Source organism: Marmota monax, unplaced genomic scaffold (genome assembly GCF_021218885.2).
Source record: "Marmota monax isolate L192 unplaced genomic scaffold, Marmota_monax_Labrador192_F-V1.1 WCK01_AAM20220418_F8-fsc00179, whole genome shotgun sequence".
Classification (NCBI taxonomy): domain Eukaryota; kingdom Metazoa; phylum Chordata; class Mammalia; order Rodentia; family Sciuridae; genus Marmota; species Marmota monax.
In genome coordinates this window covers 394794-415070 of record NW_026695200.1, presented here as the reverse complement: position 1 = coordinate 415070, position 20277 = coordinate 394794, and the positions used below count along the sequence as shown (strand labels likewise).

Below are 20277 nucleotides of genomic sequence, written 5' to 3'. Positions count from 1 at the left end.
TCTAAGACAGGGATGTTGAACAAATGTTAACTAACTTCATTCAGTTCCACCTCAGTAAGAGTGAGCTTGCAGCAGAGAGGAGGAAAAGCTGTCCCTTGAGGGTCCACTCAATGGGAGCAGCCGGTCTGGACAAGATAGAAGAGAGATGCCTACACAGTGCAGAGAGGGCAGCATAGGAGGACAGCGGAGCAGAAAGGAGAGGACACCAGAGCTCTCGACCTGTGGATGGGAGTTCACTGGATGGGCATGGGATGCCTCTGTTATGTAAGTGGTCATGTGGGGCCCCCTGGGAAGCCAGCTTACAAAGGGCTTCAAGAAACCATGTTAAGGGGTTGAGGCCATCCTGAGGGCAGGTGGGGAGGGGGAAGAGTCTTCAGCAAGAGAGACCCATGGGTCTAGTCAATGCAGAGGCTCTCAGACTCCTGAGGAAACACTTCTCAAGGGCCCTGGGCCATGCAGAAGCCAGATGAGGTGGTACCAGAGCAGTTCTAAAACAATAACCACCAGGTCCATGGTAGGGGTGCCCAGACCTATGAAAATACCACTAGATCCCCTCATCCTCAAATTGGGAGCTGCACCTTCTGCTACTCCAGATGAAAGGGAGAAAGCGCAGTTACAAGATCCCAGCAGTCAAAAGAAGAAACACAAAGCACCCTGCTGTGAAGCCACCTGCACACAGACTGAAGGTACAGTGGGGTCAGTGATGTCCTCAGGCAGCCTTCCTGGCCCCAGAGAAAAGGCCTTCAGGGGGTCCTCAGCACCACCTGCCAGCTCTAAGGTTGCTTACCCAGCCTGCAGAGGCTTCCCCGAGGGGTTTTGGTCCTGAGGCCCATCCCAGCCTAGCCCCTTGCCCTCTCAAGATTCAGCACATTTGTGCCAGCCACTTGTGGCCCAGGGCATCCCATGACCTGTACACTGACACTTAATACTCAGGGACACCCTTTGTAGAGAGCAACATCCTTGCCTATTCTATTTTTATGTCACTTTTGGATCTCAAACTTAACAAATTTCTATATCACTGGGGAAATTTTAAAAAGGTCCATTAGCTAGGTGATGTGGCACAATCCTATAATCCCAGCATCTTGGGGAGGCTGAGACAGGAGGATGACAAGTTCAAGACCAGCCTCAGCAATTTAGTGAGGCCCTTAGCAACTTAGTGAGATCCTGTTTCAAAATAAAAATCAAAAAGGGGTGGGGATGTGGCTCAGTGGGTTAAAAAAAAAAGCCAATTAAAGCAAACTGACTCTTGTCAGAATTCATTAAACAATATCAAAGAGCCTTCTTTCTGGCATGCTGCAAACACAGATGGGATGTCCCCCTCCTCCATGCCACCATCAAGAAATCAGCATTGTTCCTTGTTGGACCAGGAGTTATACTGGCACTGCTGTTTCCTCTAAGACCTTGATTGCTTCCAAGACGAAGGTACAGGGTGAATCAGCCAATCACTTTTCAAAAAACCATTAGGCAGACAGTCATCCTCCCACTTCCCAGTTGGCACAGCAGGGAGCTTCTCCATCTGGGAACTAGTGGCATTTCTTTCTGATGAGGGTCTGTCCTGTGCTCTGTAGGATATTTAGCAGCATTCCTCAGCTCTACCCACTGGATGCCAGTGTCCACCTCTGTGCCAACCAAAATTGTTTCCAGATGTTGCCAAAGTCCCCAGGATAGCATAGGTACCCTCAGTTGAGAATGCTTGTTTTGAGAATGAAAGGAGCTACCCTCTGCACAAACTGAGAAGGAACCTCAGAGTCCTTCCAAGTCCCCCACCTGCTGTGCTCCAATCCAGAGGGAAAGCTAGGGAAAGGCGCATTCAGCAAGGGACAGAGCCCCAAGTGGGACAAGGACAGGGAAAGTGCACACCCAAGCCAGATCATGTAACTTAGTCCTAGCAAAGGGGAAGACAGCTCTCCTGCTTCTCTGGGGTGGGCTCCATCAACTCTGGAAGTGAGAGGTCAAAGTGCACCATCTCCTCTGGAAGCTAAGCCCATCACGTCACTGGCCCTTCCTAGATCCTGACCCTGCTCCCCACACCATCCAGCAACAGGAATGGGAATCCACAGCAATAGCTGTTTTCTAGCTTTCCAATATGCCCCATCTGCCAGTGTGTCAGGGTGCAGACCCTCACTACAAACAGTGGGGGAGACGCTGAGGCCCAGAGACACAGGGCTAGCCCCAGGTGAATTAGTGGCAGAGCCAGGATTGAAACTAGGGATTTTTTTGCCACTAGAGCTTCAGGGGAGTCCAGCTGCCTTATGCTACTAAATAAAACAAAGGGAAAAGATCTGGGAGTGGAAATGGGGGAAGTTTTGCATCCCCAGGGAGGTAAAGGTGGTGGGCTTTGAATCCCAAGGGAACTGGACTACATTCCACGGCTGCCATCGGCTAGCTGTGTGATTCTGGTCAGCTACTTAACCTCTCTGGACCTCCAGTGGCTCATACATAAATGAGATCAATGGTACTATGGGAATTAAATACATCAAGTGATATGCACAGTGCCTAGCACATAGGAAATATGCCACCATGATAAATCCTTGTTATCTATGCAACTGTCTTCATCATGGATCTTCTTTTAGCTAAATAGCTTGCAGCTAGACTTCTGGTTCAAGATAGGGATTTGACTATACATTAGCTGTTTCCTTTTCTCTTATACTCCATAGCAATCTATGGAAGTACAATACAAATAAAAGGGAAAAGTCTACATCAATGCTAGAGAGAGGAACAGAAATCTTAAAGAAGGTGGGACTTGTGTGGGGCCTTAGGAAGACATGAAGGATCCAGAATGGTGGGGAGGGGAAGGTGTGACAGGTGTATGACTGGGCAGAAAGAAGAAAGTGTACAAGTATCTGGAGTTAGCAGAGAGCTCTCCATTCTATAGATGGAGGAGGCCCCCACCCCAAAAGGCCGGTCAAGGTCAGAGTGTGGAATTAGACATCATTGGTTGAGCCAGGTTTTGGAGAAGGAGAAGGGCAGAGAAAAAAACATAACCATGGTCTGATTCTTTGGGACTCCAAAGCAAGTAAAGAGGACAAGACTACCTCCTACAGTCGCCTAGGCCACTGTCCATGGTCCCGGATGAAGATTTGCTGCTTCTACACCCTGGGAGTCCTGGCCAGTCTTGTTGAGCAGTTCTATACCAAGCATAGCAAATAGCAATGAAGGTGAGAAATTGAATAAATGGAGAAACAGAGGCAAACAGGGTGGAATAATAATTACTGAGCAACTATCGGGAAAGAAAGAGGAGATGCTAGGATATGGTTTCCACTTAATTCCAGATACCAAGAAAGAAGACACAACTGACCATAACTATCTGCATATTGAAGATCTGAAGGACAGTGAGAAAGGTATATATCACACAGTCCAAGCAGTGCTAATGTCCCCAGAACATGTTCTTGCAAGTCATAAACTGAACACCAGATGGGGCAAGAGAGCAAGACTGGGGATTAGATGAGTTACATCCAAATGCTTGGATTTTTGTTGTTTAAGTTCATCTTCTGTTCTGCTGCCCATTTTATGCTTTCTGGACTCCCTCAGAAGTGAGAATCATGCTGCACCCTTTGGAGAGACAAGGTGTGCCGTGGTTAAGAGCATAGGGCCTGGAGCGACCATCTGGGTTCAAATCCTGGCCCTGCAGTTGACCATCTGTGTGATCCTGAGTGCGCAAAGCTGTCTGGGCCTTGGTTTCTGCATCTGAAAGAAGGGGATGGTGAGAGTACCTGCCCCATGGAGGTGTAAAAGGGACCACATGGGAAGCACTCCAAGGGCAAGTGCTGCATGTGTAGCTGATGTCAGTGGGCCATTAGAAACTGATTTGGGTAATTGTCATCCAGAATGATAAAGCAGGAAAATGATGAGGTGGCCGTACAGGCACAGAGCGGGTCCAGTCTGAGAAGTAGGATGAAAGAGATGAAAACACTGGGTACAGCTTTCAAGAAGGAAGGCGGCCGTGCAGGGTCAGGTGCTCATAGAGGCCATGGAAGGAGGTAGCAGAACAGTCCTTGCAGCAGGCCACCTGTCCTGCCTTGCCCTTTCCACAGGTGGACACAGCCTAAGAGCCTTGTTGATTACAAGCTGAAAGAATGAAAGTAGGCATACCTACAATGTGGCTGGCCCCTGCAGATGCTAAATAAATACAGTTGATCCTTGGTATCTGTAGGGGGACTGTTTCCAGGACCTTCTGTTATGGTTTGGCTATCAGGTGTCATACCCAAAGCTCATGTTAGAAAAATGTAGGAATGTTCAGAGGTGAAATGATTAGATTATTAGAGAGATTAATAATGGGTTAATAATTTAAATGGATTACTGGGTGGTAATTACAGGCAGGTGGGGCCCGGCTGGAAGAAGGAGGCCACTGAGGGCATGTCTCTGGGATTGTATTTTGTCCCTTGCTTCCCCTTCTCTCTTCCTGGCCACCAGGAGCTGAGCAGCTTTCCTCTGACATGCCCTTCCACCTTCATGTTCTTCTCACCTTGAGCCCAGAGCAATGGAGTCAGCTGTCCATGGACTGAACCTCTAGAACAGTGAGCCCTTGATAAACTTTTCCTCCTCTAAGTTGTTCTGTTCAGGCATTTTGGTAACAGTAGTGAAGCCTAACTAACAGCCCTGCTACCCTTTTGATACCAAAAATCTATAGAAGCTCAAGTCCTTTACATAAAGTTGTGTAGGATTTGCATATATCCTACACAACCTTCCATTTAAATCATCTAGAAGACATAATACCTAATACAGTGTAAATGCTATGTACATGGTGGTACTGTATTGTTTAGGGACTAAGTCCATAGATGTTTTGTTGAGATCATATCCTTTTCTCATCTGATTCTGTCCGATTTGCTGAAAGAAGGAGATGGCGAGAGTGCCTACCTTATGGAGGTGTAAAAGGGACCGCATGGGAAGCACTCCAAGGGCAAGTGCAGCAAGTGTCGCTGACGTCAGCGGGCCATTAGAAACTTATAAGGAATAAGTCCATAGATGTTCAGGACAGTTGCAATTATTTTTCTGCATAATTTTAAAATATTTTTTTAGTTGTAGATGGACACAATATCTTTATTTTATTTACTTATTTTTATGTAGTACTGAGGATTGAACCCAGCGCCTCACGCATGCGTGGCAAGCGCTCTACCACTGAGCTAAAACTCCAGCCCTTTTCTGCATATTTCTGGTCTGCAAATGGCTGATTCCACTTGTGAGGCAACTGTATGGTTAAATTGGAATTTAGTAGGAGAAAATAGTAGGAAATAGTAGGAGAAAGTGAGTATTTACTGGTTAATCCTGGGCACCATTTGTTGCAGCCTTCAGCTCCACCTGCATCTTTTCTGACAAATCCACTTTGTTTAATCTACTAACCAAGAGCCTTACTGAGTACCATGCAGGTGCCATTTAGTCTAAACCATGCCCTCCATGTGCTCTGTACTAGGCTGAGTTATGGCCCCCAGAGACATTAGGTCCCAACTCCTGGAATCGGTGAATCTTATCTTACATGATAAAAGATTTTGCAGATGTGATTAAGGATCTTAACATGAGGTATCTGAGTGGAATTTCAATCTACCACAAGTGTGTTATGAGCAAGGCAGAGGGAGATAGAAGACAGAAGAGAGATGCTATGGTGATGGAGGCAGACTAGAGAGATGCTGTCACAGTCAACACATGCTGGTGACCCTGGGAGCTAGAAGAGGCAAGGACAGAGGCTCCCTAGAGCCCCTGGAAACAGTGAGGCCCTGTCAGTGTTCAGATTTCAGACTTTTTGCCCTTAAGTACTGGAAGAGACTAAATTTCTGTTGTTAAGCCATGAAGTTCATAGTTATCTGTTATTGCAGTCACAGAAAACTTCTAGGAGCACAGAAACTGATGCATATACAATGACTAGAATTCCACCCTGAAGGTGAATTGCTTGCAGAGAAGATAGACTGATTTTACCAGAGCGACCAGGGAAGGCAATTACTGGGCAGAGCCAGGGTGAAGCCCAGGGTTTACAGGCAACGAAAAAAGCAGTTCTATCGCCACAGTTATGTATGAGAATGAGGCTGAGCAAATCGGACAGAATCAGATGAGAAAAGGATATGAGCTCAACAAAACAGGCAAAGGGGAACCAGGAGAAGATCTTGAGCAAAAGAGTAACAGGGGGAAAGCAAACATGAAGACTCATTTTTAAAGCCCCAAGAGCAGGGTGGATTGCAGGGGGCTGGTGCAAAAGCTCTGCTAGGATTCGAGCCATGATTGGATGGTGCTCTAGGACAGGTCAGTTGCACAAAGAGGGCAAGGCACCTTAAAAAGATGCTCAGGAGGCTATGCTGATGAAATGGGTCCAGGGTTCTAGTCACAGAGCAGGCTGAGAGCAGGATATGGAACATGAGCACAGGGGATGGCACCACCTCATCCCTGAGGGCTGCTTTATAGGGCAGAGCATAACACTCTGATTCATACTCTTTACAGAGGGATTCCACTGAATATGCCAGGCCTTCTAAGAACTGGCTTCTGGAAAACATGGCAATGACAATGAAGTCCTCAACAAAAATCATCTCTATTTTTAAGTGCTTACTATGTAACATGCACTTTGTTATGTGCTCCAGATATACTGAAGGCATGGGTTCTGCACAGGTGCAGTGGCACAGGCCTGTAATCCCAGTTGTTAGGAAATTGAGGCAGGAGGATCACAAGTTCAAGGCCAGCCTCAGCAACTTAGTGATACCTTGTTGCAAAATAAAAAGGACTGGGGATATAGAAAGAAGAAAAAGGAAAACAAAGAAGAAAAAGGAAAACAAAAACCTCCCAAGAATTGGGGTTCTGAAGCTCAGTGGTAGAATGCTTGCCATGCATGAGGCCTTGGGTTCAATCCCTAGTACTGCAAAGATAAAAAAAAATATTGGGGTTCTGAAGATTGGCTGCCAGAAAGGGAAACCAAATTTCATTATTAACTGACTGCAAGACCTTGGGCAAGTTGTTCAGCCCTGTTATACTCCATGGTGTCATCTGTAAGATGGTGCAGGTGTGACGCTGGGGTAAAGCCCAGAAGAGCAGACAATCCATTTGTCTTCATCAGCACTGGAACCCCAGGATGGGGCTCGATCAATGTCCACTGGAGGAATAAACCAGTTTACATAATTCCTGCAACTCTGCTGTGAGGTTAAGCATTGTGATATTAATTCCATCTTAAAGACGAGGAAAACTGAGTCTCAGGTAAAATAACTTGATGAAAGTCACATAGCCAGTGGGGACCTGAGAGTCTTTTTGATTTTCATGAGCATGCTGCTAAGCACTAAGGCACCCTTCCTCACTATTAATACTATGTGGAGGGTAAATGCCAAGTCCTGGAGGCAAATGACCCCCCAAAAGCTATGCAGCACCCCAGCCACCTAGGAACAGATTGCTAAGATGTCTCAGTCACAGCTGCAGCTCTAGCCTCCCTGAACCCCGTCACTGATCATGGGCTCTGCACCAGGCATTTGCTGCCAGAATAGGAAGATACCTGCCTCTATGGAGACAAAGCAGAACTGGTCTTTCTGGTGGACATTCACACTTGAAGCCCCTGTTAGCAAAGCACCCAACCTGCAGATTCAGAACCTGGGAATGACAGAGCCAGAGCAAATGAGGACAGATGGCACAGTGGCCAGATGGGCACGTCTCACAGTGACAGCAGTGCCCGCAGGCTAGGAGAGAGACGAAGCCTGCTGAGCCTGGCAGCCCTTACCTGTTATGATGACTTCATCCCCATCCAGCAGGAACGTCCTGGTTTGTCCCTTCCCCAGCTCTATGGCTTTCGTTCCCTTCCAGGACAGCTCCAGCATGGAGCCAAAGCTTTCTGGCTCCTTCATAAGGGGAAGGAGGAAAACAGGTCACAGGAGTTCTATACTGGTGGGATGTGAGCTCTGGCATGGACTGTGCTTGGTGAAACCTGGGAGCCCCAGGCAAGGGCAGGGAATCTGATGATGGTGACCCTGCCTCAGCTTGGAGGGACCATTGCAGAAACATCCTGAAGTCTCCACATACCACCTGTTCGTCCTTCCCTCTAAGGTTCTCACTTGTCCAGGACCTGACTCTGTGAATCCCTGGCCATGTGCTGGGTACCTCCTTCAATGCACCTCCCAGCTCTGGAGGACGCAGCTCAGGAACCAGACACTGTAAAGCACAACACCCTCCCACCGGGAAGAGACCTCCCAGGTGGCATGGTTAGGAGAGAGACTGGCACACATACCACCCTGTGGTTTGGTCAAGGAAGGACAAGAAGGGCAGCAGTGTGGCCACCTCCTCCTGGGCAGGAGCAGAGTGAGACAGTGACAATAAAGACACCGTGGCTATCTCTTGAGTCTTCCCTCTGGATACAGAGAGCCAGAGCCCCATGTTCATGCCAGTCTCTTTTCAGTCTGAATATGGAAGAGAATCTCCTCTGTTCCAGGGACAGAGGAGGTAGGAGAAAGATGGGGTTGTGAGGTCTGCCCACATTGGGCTTGAATCCTATCTCGATGGCGAGCTGAAGGCTCTTGGTCTGTGTGGAGACGGGGATGCTCTCTATGGGCGGCCATCCATGCAGCTGGAGACTCACCGATCCACTGATGGTTCCAGAAGCCAAGAGGTCCCCAGGCCGCAGGTTGCAGCCATTGACTGAGTGGTGAGTGAGCTGCTGCAGCATGGTCCAGTACATGTGCTGAGGGAGAGGGACACCGGCAGGGTGAGCAGATGTGGGCATGCCCACTCTCCACAGCCTTCCCTGTCCTGCCCTGCAGGCTCCCCAGCCACTTCTCCAGGCTCCTTATAGAAATGAAATGCTGTCCTCCTGTGGAACTGCTCAGGACAAGTCCCACTGCTCCTCCATCTCCTGCACTAGACCCAGGTTCTGATCCTGTATGATCTCATCCCTCCCCCACCACCTTCTCCAAGCCCACCTCCCAGTTCAGCCCTCTGTCTGTCATGGGCCCAGAGCCCAGTGCACACAATCACTCCCTGCCTTCAATGCCCTAAAGCCCTGCCCTGTGGCTTTAGTCCTCCCCACAGCACTGTGTTTCTCTGAGCATAGGCCTCACATTCGCCCACCCAGGCTTTGGAACCAATGCCAAGTCCTGGAGGCAAATGACCCAAACAGATGTCAGAACAGGCTGGCAAAGGAGCAGCAAGGGAGAGGGGGCCAAGGTGTCATGGGCCTCTGAGATGCTTAGAGGCATAGCACAACTGTGCTTCTGCATGGTTACAGCCTTTAGGGTGTGACACTCCTACAGCCACATAGGCAGGCAGAGTGAGCCTCAGAAGCAGATTCCTGCCTGGAAGCTCCCTCAGAAGGAACCCCCTTCATTTCTTCTTGAAGCCTAACAAGCCCAGGATAGTCTTAAATTAAAAGGGACACTAAAGGAAAAAGGATCAGAGGATCTTCCAATGATCAACTTCCAGAGATGCCCAGCTACGTTAGTCATAGGGAAGTACAACTGAAACCACGACCCCAGAACTGCTAAGAGGAAAAGGCAAATGACACCTCGCGTTGGCCAGGATATGGAATAGCCAAAGTGCTAAAATGTTGCTATGGCAGTATAAATTGGAAAACCACCCTGGAAAACTATTCAAAAGGGCTCCTAGGGGCTGGGGATGTGGCTCAAGCGGTAGTGCGCTTGCCTGGCATGCGCGGGTCGCTGGGTTCGATCCTCAGCACCACATAAAAATAAAATAAAGATGTTGTGTCCACTGAAAACTAAAAAATAAATATTAAAAAAAAGTTCTCCTAGGCTGAGTGTATACATACTCTATGACCCAGCAATTCTATTTGTGAAGATACACCCAACAGAAATGTGCACATACAAGCACCAATAGATGTGTACTAGAACATTCATAGTAATCGTATGATGGGCAAAAAATGGGAACCACCAAATGTCCATCAGGAGTGGAATGGCTAAATCGTCTGGAATGTTGATTTAGTGGGACACTTACACAGAAAGAAAAGCAAGCTGTCTCTACCCATGGCAACATGGACAAAGCTCACAAATGTTGAAACCAAGAAGCCAGGCAGAAAAGATTCCATTTCCATAACACTGGGACAGAGACACAAAATTCACATATGGCAGCAAGAGGCTGGAGAGAGCTGACCCCTTGCTGGGGCTGTGATGACCCGAAGGGAGCACAGAGGACTCCTGCGGGCTACAGATTTCCTATTTTTTACCTGGGTGCTGGTCATACAGCAAGGTTCATTTGTGAGAATTCCTTGGGCTTCACGTGTACAGTTTGTGTATTTGTATCTATGTGTGTTGTGCTTCAATTAAAAGTTCACTTACAAAAAAAATAAGACATTCTCATCAATCCAGCCCCTGGCAGGACAGGGGGAATAGGACCTTGATCCTTAAAAAGACCTATGGCCCCCATGAAAATCTCTGACCACATCTGTGAAGCCTCTGTTCAAGGAAACTTGACCTTATAGCCATTTCTAGAAGGGGACAGGGTCATGGAAGCTCCAGGGCCTCAAGCTGACCTACCATCATATCCCAGAATGGATGCTATTCTCTTGTTCCTACCAGGAAGAGAGATCTGCCTCTTTTCCTTCCTCCAAAGAAGCAATATGACAGTTTCAAAGCTTACCTTAAAGTTGGACCTGCATATGGCAGCTGGTTGGCTCATTCCTTCTCCTGTTGGAAAGAGAAATAACATAGATGAAGTCTTTTTTAAAAAATATTTTTAAAATTGTCGATGGACCTTTATTTCATTTATTTGTTTTGTAATGGTGCTGAGGATCAAACATAGTGCCTCACACATGCTAGGCAAGTGCTCTACCACTGAGCTATAACTCCAGCCCCAAGATGAAGTTTTAATTCCACTAATTAGGGAAGAAATTTTTTAAAACTGACCTGTGGCTTAAGCTTCCCATTGTCCAATATGATTTCACTTAAGAGTTTGTGAAACAATAAACTCACAGGGTACTGGGCTGGGAGACTTCCACAGAGATGGTCTAGTGCAAGCCACCACTTTCAATTCTCCCAAAACCACAGCACATGTGTCCTCATAGTCTAGATATAGCCTCAGAATCCTTCTTAACACAATATGCTTGGAAGTTACAAATCAACTGGAAATAATATGCCCACTGAAACTTATTTGTGATTTTTGGTCAAGGATAGCCTGCTATCCCCCTGGTATTCTTTTGGAAAGGTGGAGCTATCAATCCCTTGCTGAAGCCCTCTAACAATGTTAGCTCATTATTCTGGCAACATCTAGTAAACACCTATTACAAAATTTATTAGGTACCAGGCTACTGCTGTTCCATTTCTGAATAGTACTAACAATTAAAAAGCTCTTCCATTCTCTCAAAATCTGGCTTCTCCCCTCCTCTGGCTTCCCCCCAAGGCAGCAAGCAGCAGGTGTGCTCTTCATCCCCAAGGAAGGTCAGGGTCCCCAAGTCACTCTTCCTGAACCCCTTCACCCAAATCCTAACTTGGAACATCAGAACTGCAAATTCAGGACTGTATCTCTGGACACTGGTTTCTTGATCACCTTGTCCCTTCCCCAACAACACCCTCCCTGGGTGGGCTCACCTCTAGGCAGAAAGAAACACTAAGAATAAAAAAACCAAACTAAAAGGGACCCCAAGCATGCATGTGTGTAGCCTAGTTTATAATCCTTGGATTTAGTCCCAGCCTTGCCATTAGCCTGCTAATGGCTCAGGGTGAATCCATTTTCCTCTCTAAGCCTCAGTTTCCCCAATTGGTGACATGACAGAGTAGGACCAGCTAAGTTCCTGGAGGGCCATGGCAGCCACAAGGCGCTTTGCTCTAGGGGCCTCCTGTTCCTTGCTTCTTGAGAAGGGCACTGAGTCTCCTGCTAGGAACCCTCTCTGGGGCCCAGCAGTGGGAAAGACACAGCAGAGCCCAATGTGAGATCACAGAACTCCAGGGAGAGAATGAGGGAGATGGAGATTTGGCCAGAGTGGGGCCTGGAGGGCTCTGTAGGCAGCCTGGGAAATTCCTCACCTGGGGCCTGGAAAGAGACCCTGCCTCTGCCTAAGCACAGATGCCGGTCCAGACCCTCACATGGACTGACTTACACAGCCCTCACTACTGCACCACAGGCTGATGCCTCTGTTATCCCACTTCGTGCGACGAACTAGGGAAGGCAGGTTTGGTAACTGGTCCTAAGCTTCAAGTTGGGCAGGAGCAGGGTCAAGCCTGGACCCCCCACCATGGTCCACAGAGTAGACTCTTTTTCAATAAGATTCTGCTGATCTGTTATGGAGTCCAGGGAGCAGCTCAGGACATGGGACCTGTCTGCAAGGCTCTCGGGGCTGGCCCAGGATGTGGCTCAGAGACTGTGCGTGGCCCCAGCGGGCTGAGGTCTCTCACTGGCAGGCCTTCAAGGCCAGACTTTCAGACAGGCACTGGATGAAATCTACCATACATGATGGAAGATAGGGTCAGTGGCAGTATGTGAGCAGGGACCAGGACCCTGTTTGGGAGACTGCAGAAAGGAGTCAAGGGAAAGATGGAATTTGAGCTCCATGATTTCTGGCCCAAGTAATTGGGAGCTCAGTCAATGTGACGTGGGCCCATTGGGGCTCCCTTTGAGCACAAGGATGTCCCCTACCTCTCTCTTTCCCTTACAAAACCATACATGCTTCCAGGGCTGGAGCAGACACCTCCCTTCCACCTTGCCAAAGCTCAGGAACCATCAGAGCAATGGCACTTGGGCACACATGCCCACTGAGCCCTGTGCACACCCACCCACCCCACAACATACCTTTCAGGGCAACAGAAAGGTTGATGTCAAATGTGTAGGGCTGGTCATGGCAGAGATATGGCAAGGGTCTGGGGTCCTGGGAGGGCAAAGCACAGGAAAGAGGTTGCTGGCAGGTGGACTAAGCTCACCGAGGCCCCATGTGGCAGGAGTGTTCCTTCCTAGGGACCTAACACCATGTTCTGGGACCTTAGCTGGACAGTAGGAGTCAGGGTGGTCATATGTGCCAGGTTCTTAAGAAGAGAAGCCAAGGGATGGGCATTGGTAGGTGTAAAGTTATAAGGTCTAAACCAGAGATGCTCCAGAAAGCCAGGATAGGGAGGGCTGGAGAAAGGGGACACTGGGAGGCCAGAGATGGGGAAAGAAGCCTGTGAGGAAAGGCTAGGGCAAGGCAAAGGGCAAGGTGAGCCTCCCAGAAGACAGAGGGTTGGGGCAGCCAGCAGAAGCAAAGAGTCCTGCCTGGTGCAGGAGCCAGCTGTGGGGGTAGCTTTGACAGCTGTGCCAGAAAGACAGCGCTTTGGCCAAAAGCAGTACTTCCCCAAAGTGTGACATACGAATCACTTGGGGGACATGAGATCATGTTTGGTGATTTGAATGGTTATTTGTGTTTCTTTTCTTTTTTTCAGGGCTGGGGATTGAATCCTGGGCCTTGAGCATGCTAGGTAAGCCCTCTGCCATTGAGCCATGCCACAGCTCCTGTGTTTCTTTTTATGATTAATGATGTGGCTAGGGATGTTGGTAGGGATATAAAGTTCCTTTTCTCAACACATTATTTAAGTTTTGAACTGGGAGCTGCTTTAGAGAAAAATGTTAAATAAATATAGTTCACAAGGGACAAGAGTGGTGACAGTTACTGGAAGGGCTGGCCAAGGTAGGCAGAGCCCAGACATCTCAGGACAGGGCAGTGCCCTTGAAGACAGCTTGACAAAGGATGAGGCTGGAGTGGGGAGGCAGCCCAGGTGGTCCCTGGTGAGGTCAGAAAAGCAGCTGACCATGGCTACCATGGCTACAGAGGAAGTGGCCACAGGACTCATTGAGAGGGAGGGAGAGCCAGGTCCTGGTAGCTGAAAATGATGGTGGGGTGGGGTTGCTGTGGCAGGAGTGCTGAGGAGAGCAGGGGCATGGTGAGAGCCCACAGGAACTTCAGGAGGAGCTGGTTTTTAGGGAATGACTCCAGTTTGTTTTTTAAGAGAGGAAATGTTGAAGCCAAGTGTGGTGGCTCACACCTATAATCCCAAAAACTCAGGAGGCTGAGGCAGGGAGGATCACAAGTACAAGGCCAGCCTCAGCAACTTAGAAGGCCCTAAGAAACTTAATGAGACCCTGTCTCAAAAAAAAAAGGGGGGGCGGGTGCTGGAGGGGCTGGGGTTGTGGCTCAGTGGTAAAGCGCTTGCCTATCATGTGTGAGGCACTGGGTTTGATCCTCAATACCACATAAAAAAATAAGTAAATAAAGTTATTTTTAAAAAAGGGCTCAGTGGCTAAACACCCTGGGTTTGATCCCCAGTACCAAAAAAAAAAAAAAAAAGCGCAAACACTGAGATGACATCAGAGGGCATGAGAGAAGGTAGATGAGATGGCCCCAGGGAGGGTGTGGAGGGAGCAGGGCAAAGGACTGGGAGCTCTGTTCTCCCTAGAGGATAGAATTGGAATGAGACATTGCAGAGACCCAGAGATAAAGGGGGATGGGATGCATCCCCAGAAGTCAAAGGTAAGAAAATGCCTAGGAAGAGTAAGGGATTGAAGCGAGGTGCAGCGCACTCCTGTAAATCCCAGCAGCTTGGGCGGCTGAGGCAGGAGAACTGCAAGTAGTTTAAAGCCAGTCTCACCAAAGTAAGGTGCTAAGAAACTCATTGAGACCCTGTCTCTAAGTAAAATACAAAATAAAGGGCTCGGGATGTGGCTCGGTGGCCCAGGGCCCCTGAGTTCAATCCCCAGTACTCAAAAAAAGAAAAAGAAAAGTGTAAGGGACTAAGGAACTACAAAGAGGTCCTGGCCCTAAGGTCATAGGTGACTTTAGTGAGGCACTGGCAAGAAGGTGAGGCAGATTAAGGAGTGAGGGGTGAGACCACAAACCCAGGCCTGGATAGGGGTGCTGAGGACAGGAGGCTGCAGCCATCCCACCATCAAAGCTCAACTCCAAACCACATTCTATGAGTTGGCCTCCAGAGGGCGCCATTGGTACAGGACATATTTCAAGGCAACCTGGGAAGTTGTGCAATGAGGTGGTAGGAGCTGGGATCCTCTGTCCTGGGAGGATTCTAGAGATTACAAAATTCTCTGTTTTTCCTAAGAACTGTGCAGAGGGCAGGGAAGCCACAAGGGAGAATGATTGGAGCCATGACTGCCTGGAGGTCACCGCAACCAGGATGCTCAGGGCACTCCACTGTGGACACAATGTGGGCATGCTGTGGGTACAACGCTTCCCTCTCAATGGTGTCTACACCTGGTGTGCCTGCTCAGCTGGCAGCAGGCTTTCAGAAAGTTGAGCCCTGGATTGGGAGCCTCCTGCAGTAGGTGTGCTTACCTGTATTGGGTTGGGCACAACAAAGGGCATGAGGGCATCCATAGGCACCACCCATGGAGAGATGGTGGTTCCAAAACTCTTCCCGAGGAACGGTCCAAGAGGAACATATTCCCACTGCTGGATGTCTCGAGCTAAAAGAAGAAGGGCAGGCCTAGGCTTACCAAGGCTGACTGGGGCTGGCCCCAGGGTTCTCTCCTTCCCTTGACTAGGGAGCAAAGACACTCAGCACTGCCCTTCCCATGGGGGCTCTGGCCTCATGCAGGCTGCCCCAGGAAAAAGGGGCTAGAGCATTCAATGTCAAGGTGCCAGTTTACTGCAAAGAAGAATGGCCAATGGATGGCCAGGATATCTCCTGTGAACAGGTAGAAGGGGAGAGGTACTTTGTAGGACCTCTGGCACCATCTTCCTCCTACATATGGCAAAAGTGTTGAGAGCTCAGGTTCAGAGGCAGGGCTGGTGAGCTTCATGTCTTAGCTCAGCAACTAACTGCAATCCCTCTGTGCCTCTGATCACCAAGTGAGAAGCACAATACTACTAATAGCCTATAGGGATCCGTAGGAGAGAACACGTCAGGTGTTGAGCCCAGTATCTAACACGTGAGCACTCAATAAATATTAGTTATGTCAGCTAGGTTGCTACTCGACATTTGAGACAGCTGGGGTTCAGAGAGGTTAAGTGACTGGCCCAAGTTCTCAGAGCCAGGAAGTCTGTCTGATACCCAAATCCACACCTCAGTCATTGCACCACCTGTTGCCTGTGACCAACACGGACCCAGGAAACGACCTATAGCTTCTGGGACAGTGTCCCAATCCACCCCCTCCTCAGCTGCCTTCAGAACACAACGTTCACAGTAAGCTCAGCCATCAGTAATTACCACTCCAGTCATTCATGAGGACCATTCCAAAAATGTGCTCATGGGCCTTGGAAATGGGGATTGGCTCTCCGAATCTGTTCCCAGGGCCTACAAAGAAAGCCTGATATGGGGAAAGGTAATTAGAACAGCTGACCTGCCATCTCAGATCACTTGTCACCTAGAGAGTGAAGGTCAAATATTTCCAAACCATGGCCAGGGGTCAAGGCCTGCTACAGGGGCCTGGCATGAATTCACTTTATCTCAAAGTCAAGGACTGCACTTTGGGAAAGCATGAGTGGCAGTGTGCCAGTGCCTGCCTCCTCACACCCTGAGTTCTGCAGCAGCTTCTTCCCTTTACTCAGCACATCCCAGGCCATTCTGATCCTTGCCTCTCGCCCTGTGCTTTGCATTTTAAGATCTGATAGCTATATGTGGCTCGTGAAAAATGAAAATACTAGGATTTGTCCTCATGTCACAAAAAATCAAAAGGTTGCTCCTTCAATGCAGTGCAACCTGCCTGATAGGTGCATCTCATGCCCAATTTGTCACCCCACTGCCTCAGAAGAAAACAGCACCCATGATGTCTGTGAGCCTGTAGAATATCCAGACATCTATAAGGGAAAAACAGGAGAATCTCTTTCCAAATTACAAAAAATAAGCTACTTTTGCCAACTAGAATCACAGTTCAATTTGTTCTATGACAGTGTTTACACACTGAAAAATTTTCATCAGGATTAAAAACAACAAACATACAAACAAACAAATAAAAATAACCCAAAGGCACTATCTCACAGAGAACTCCACCACCTTCAAGTTCAGACTATCTGTGCCTCCTACTCCAACCATTTCTCCACATTCAAACTTTTTTGTCTTTTCTCTGCCCAACACCAAAAGAGACCCAAACAGGAGAAGCATCTGCCCATGAGTATTTCATTCTCCCAGAAGGAAAATCCTGGCCCCAAACCTGGGCTCAGGCATCTTAACTGGAAGGGGGGTCTTCTTCCTGGAGTCTCCGAAGACTCCCTCAAAAAGGCTGTGGAAAGCAGAGAGCTGGTGGGGAACACCCTTACTGATGGGGAGACTATTTGGTAGATGACCATCCATTTCCCTCCTCAGATCCAAATCTGAAGAAATCTCAGGGTAGGATGGCAGCTACAAGGAGCTCTAGCAAAGTCCACTGGTTCTCCAACTTGCATCTAACCAAACCCAGATTCCCTTTGCCACAGCCTGCCTGGGTGGCCCCCTGGCTTCTTCCCTTACATCTGCAAGAATAAGATGCTAGAGCTTCCTGAGACACCGCTAAAACACTGGGTACTACAGTGAGAGAGCCCTTCAGTCTGCCTGCCTACACTTCCTGCTTTGGGCCCAGCTCCATCTATCATCCAACAACCCAAGAAACAGTAAGGACCCTGCAAATGTCCCCTCTGCCCTCCTTCTTCCAGTTCAGCTCCTCTTTCTCATCACATTCCTGATTGCTCACCTAGAGGCTTGCTCTGAGTTCAGTGTCCCTCTTAAGAAGGACAGTACTGCAGCATGAAGGGGTGATGGAACCAACTATACCCACATCAATATCCTGATTGCATATGGTACCACAGACATGTAGAATGTTACCAAGGAGGAGATGCATGAAGGGTATTCAGGCTCTCTCTCTATTTTTTTTTACAACTGCATGTTAAAGATCTCAAATAATTATCTCAAAAAGTTAAAAAAAAAAAAGTAAAGTCTCGAAATGACCACTGTTTTGAGCTTGTATGGATCTAACCATAAATGCAATAGGGCTGTTCTGGTGTATCCTTTTTTATTTATTTATTTTTTAGTTGTAGTTGGACACAATACCTTTATTTTATTTATTTTTATGTGGTGCTGAGGATCGAGCCCAAGGTCTCACACATGCTAGGCGAGCGCTCTACCGCTGAGCCATAACCCCAGCCCTCTGGTGGATTCTTGTAATTCAAGGTAATTATGTTCTATGAAGTCACCAGAACACTGAAATAGCAATTACTGAGTCAATGTTCCTAAGGGGCATACACAGTTAGGTTCCTATAAGCCTCTAATCACATTTTTATGAATTGGTCAATACATAACTATAAAACCTTAGTGTATGTGTATTTCTGTTTAAAGACACTTATTTGATATATATTGTTGATTCATTAACATCAAATCCCCTGCCCTCCATGCTAGAATACATGCCTGAAAAAGGCTTATCTGACACACACATCCTCTGTAAGGCACATCAGCCTTCCTGCACTTAGGAACACAAGTCAGCACTTGGGCCCTGTACGTGGGGGGCTGTTATAAATAACACATTTACCCAAAAAAGCATGAAAATATGAAAACTATGGCACTAAATAGACCACGAAAAGAACACATTTATAGGATGAGAGCAGAAACAGGAAGTTCAACCTCGCAGGGAACTTGCACTCCAGGAGACTAAAATTTTTCACTGTTCTTTTCATGGGAGTGGCCACAAAAGGTCTTGAGTGTCAATTTTGGGGTTACAAATAAATTTCAGTAAGTGGGTAAATCTGGAAATATGGAATCTGTGAATGACCCAGATTGACTCTACTTCCAACAGCATAACTGCTACCCATGTGGATGAAGGTGTGTGGACAGCTCATCATGCAGGGCAACCATCCCACCAAACACTTTCCTGCCATAGGAGATCCTATGTCAATAAAACACCACAGCACAGGGGTGGGGTGGGTAGGTGTGTAATTCAGTGGAAGAGCAGCTGCCTAGCATGCATAAGGCCTTGGGTTCTATCCCCAGCACTGCCCAAAACAACAAACACACTGCAAAGCCCAGCTTACCATTTCCAACTCGATGTCCAGGAGTTTGCAGGCACCATACACGGGAGGCTTGGCTGGAATAACATCAGGATAAAAGGAGCTGTTGTGAGTGCCAGGCTGCAGAACCCACTGTGTGAGAACAGAGAGCTGGGCACTGGAAGGGTCTAGAGATGGGGGGTCACTTACAGTTATCAGGTCTCATCTGTCCCATGGGCCTTCGGATTGGGGTGCCAGACACCACAACAGAGGAAGCACGGCCATGGTAGCCCACGGGTAAGTGCAGCCTGATAAAGGAAGGTGAGGGAGAGAGCAGGACATCAAAGCTCTTACATATCTTTCTTTCTTTTTTTGTGTGTGTGGTACTGGGGATTGAACTCAGGGCCTTGTGCATTCGAGGCAAGCACTTTATTAACTGAACTACATATCTTTCTTGATTGATTGATTGTGCTGGGGATTGAATCCTGGGGCACTTTACCCTGAGCCACATTCCCAGTCCTTTTTGATTTTTTTACTTTGAAACAAGGCCTTGCTAAGTTTCCAAGGGTCTCATTAAGGTGCCCAGGTTGGCCTCAAACTCATGAGCTTCCTGCGTTGCTGGGATTATAGGTATGCACTACCACACCTGGCCCATACTTATTTTAAAATAAACTTTAAAAAGGAACATAGAGTCAATATATACATATGGTTTTAAAACCAAAAGTACACTTAGGCTCTAAGAACACTCCTGGCTTGGCTGAGGTCACCCAGTTTGAAAAGGTAGCAAAGCGATTCAAATCCAGGTCTCTCTGACCACAAGGTTCTGCTGCTTCCTCTGTGGCCCACTCCCAACCTAATCCCAGGGGACCCTGGAACTAGAGTCAGAGTGAAAGAGTCATCCCAGGCAAGGGGAACACTGCCAGAGGCTCTGTTTGTAAGACAGAAATGTGGGGGAGGAAATAAATATCAAAACACTAGGAAGAGATTTAAAATAGCATAGCACTGGGGGGGGGCGGTCAACTGAATACACTGAGAGCCACTTGGAGGTGAAATGCAGTATATCATAAATAAAACTGGTGAATGTTTTGGACAATGGGAGAAGTTAGACTCTGTGGTGCAGTGAATGGCAGCTCCCCAAAAGGCATGGCCACATCCTCACCCCCATGAAAATGTGGAAAGGAGTCTTTGTAGATGTCATTAAGTGAAGGATCTTAAGATGAGGTCATTCTGGGTTATCTGAGTGGGCCCTATACCCAAAGTGTCCTTATAAGAGGCAGAAACATGGAGAACAGGAGGCGGCCATGTGCAGACAGGCCGAGATAGGAGGGTTGGAGCCACAGGAATGCCTGCAGCTACAGAATGTAGTGGCAAGGGAGGGTAGGGTTCCCTGGGAGCTTCAGAGGGTGCCCTGCTGACACCTTCATTCAGACTTATGGCCTCTAAAA

The 20277-nt window shown here is 48.0% G+C and overlaps 1 protein-coding gene across 1 annotated transcript in view; it reads right to left on the bottom strand.

Moving 5' to 3' along the window:
- Fah (fumarylacetoacetate hydrolase) overlaps positions 1-20277 on the bottom strand; it is a 34275-nt gene that overhangs the window by 1109 nt on the left and 12889 nt on the right. The window contains exons 6-13 of the mRNA XM_046428813.1: positions 19043-19140; positions 18878-18930; positions 16089-16188; positions 15215-15345; positions 12691-12766; positions 10546-10592; positions 8534-8635; positions 7682-7799 (exon numbers count right to left, since the gene is read on the bottom strand). Coding sequence (XP_046284769.1) covers positions 7682-7799; positions 8534-8635; positions 10546-10592; positions 12691-12766; positions 15215-15345; positions 16089-16188; positions 18878-18930; positions 19043-19140 — 725 coding nt within the window. The remainder of the gene's footprint in view (positions 1-7681; positions 7800-8533; positions 8636-10545; positions 10593-12690; positions 12767-15214; positions 15346-16088; positions 16189-18877; positions 18931-19042; positions 19141-20277) is intronic.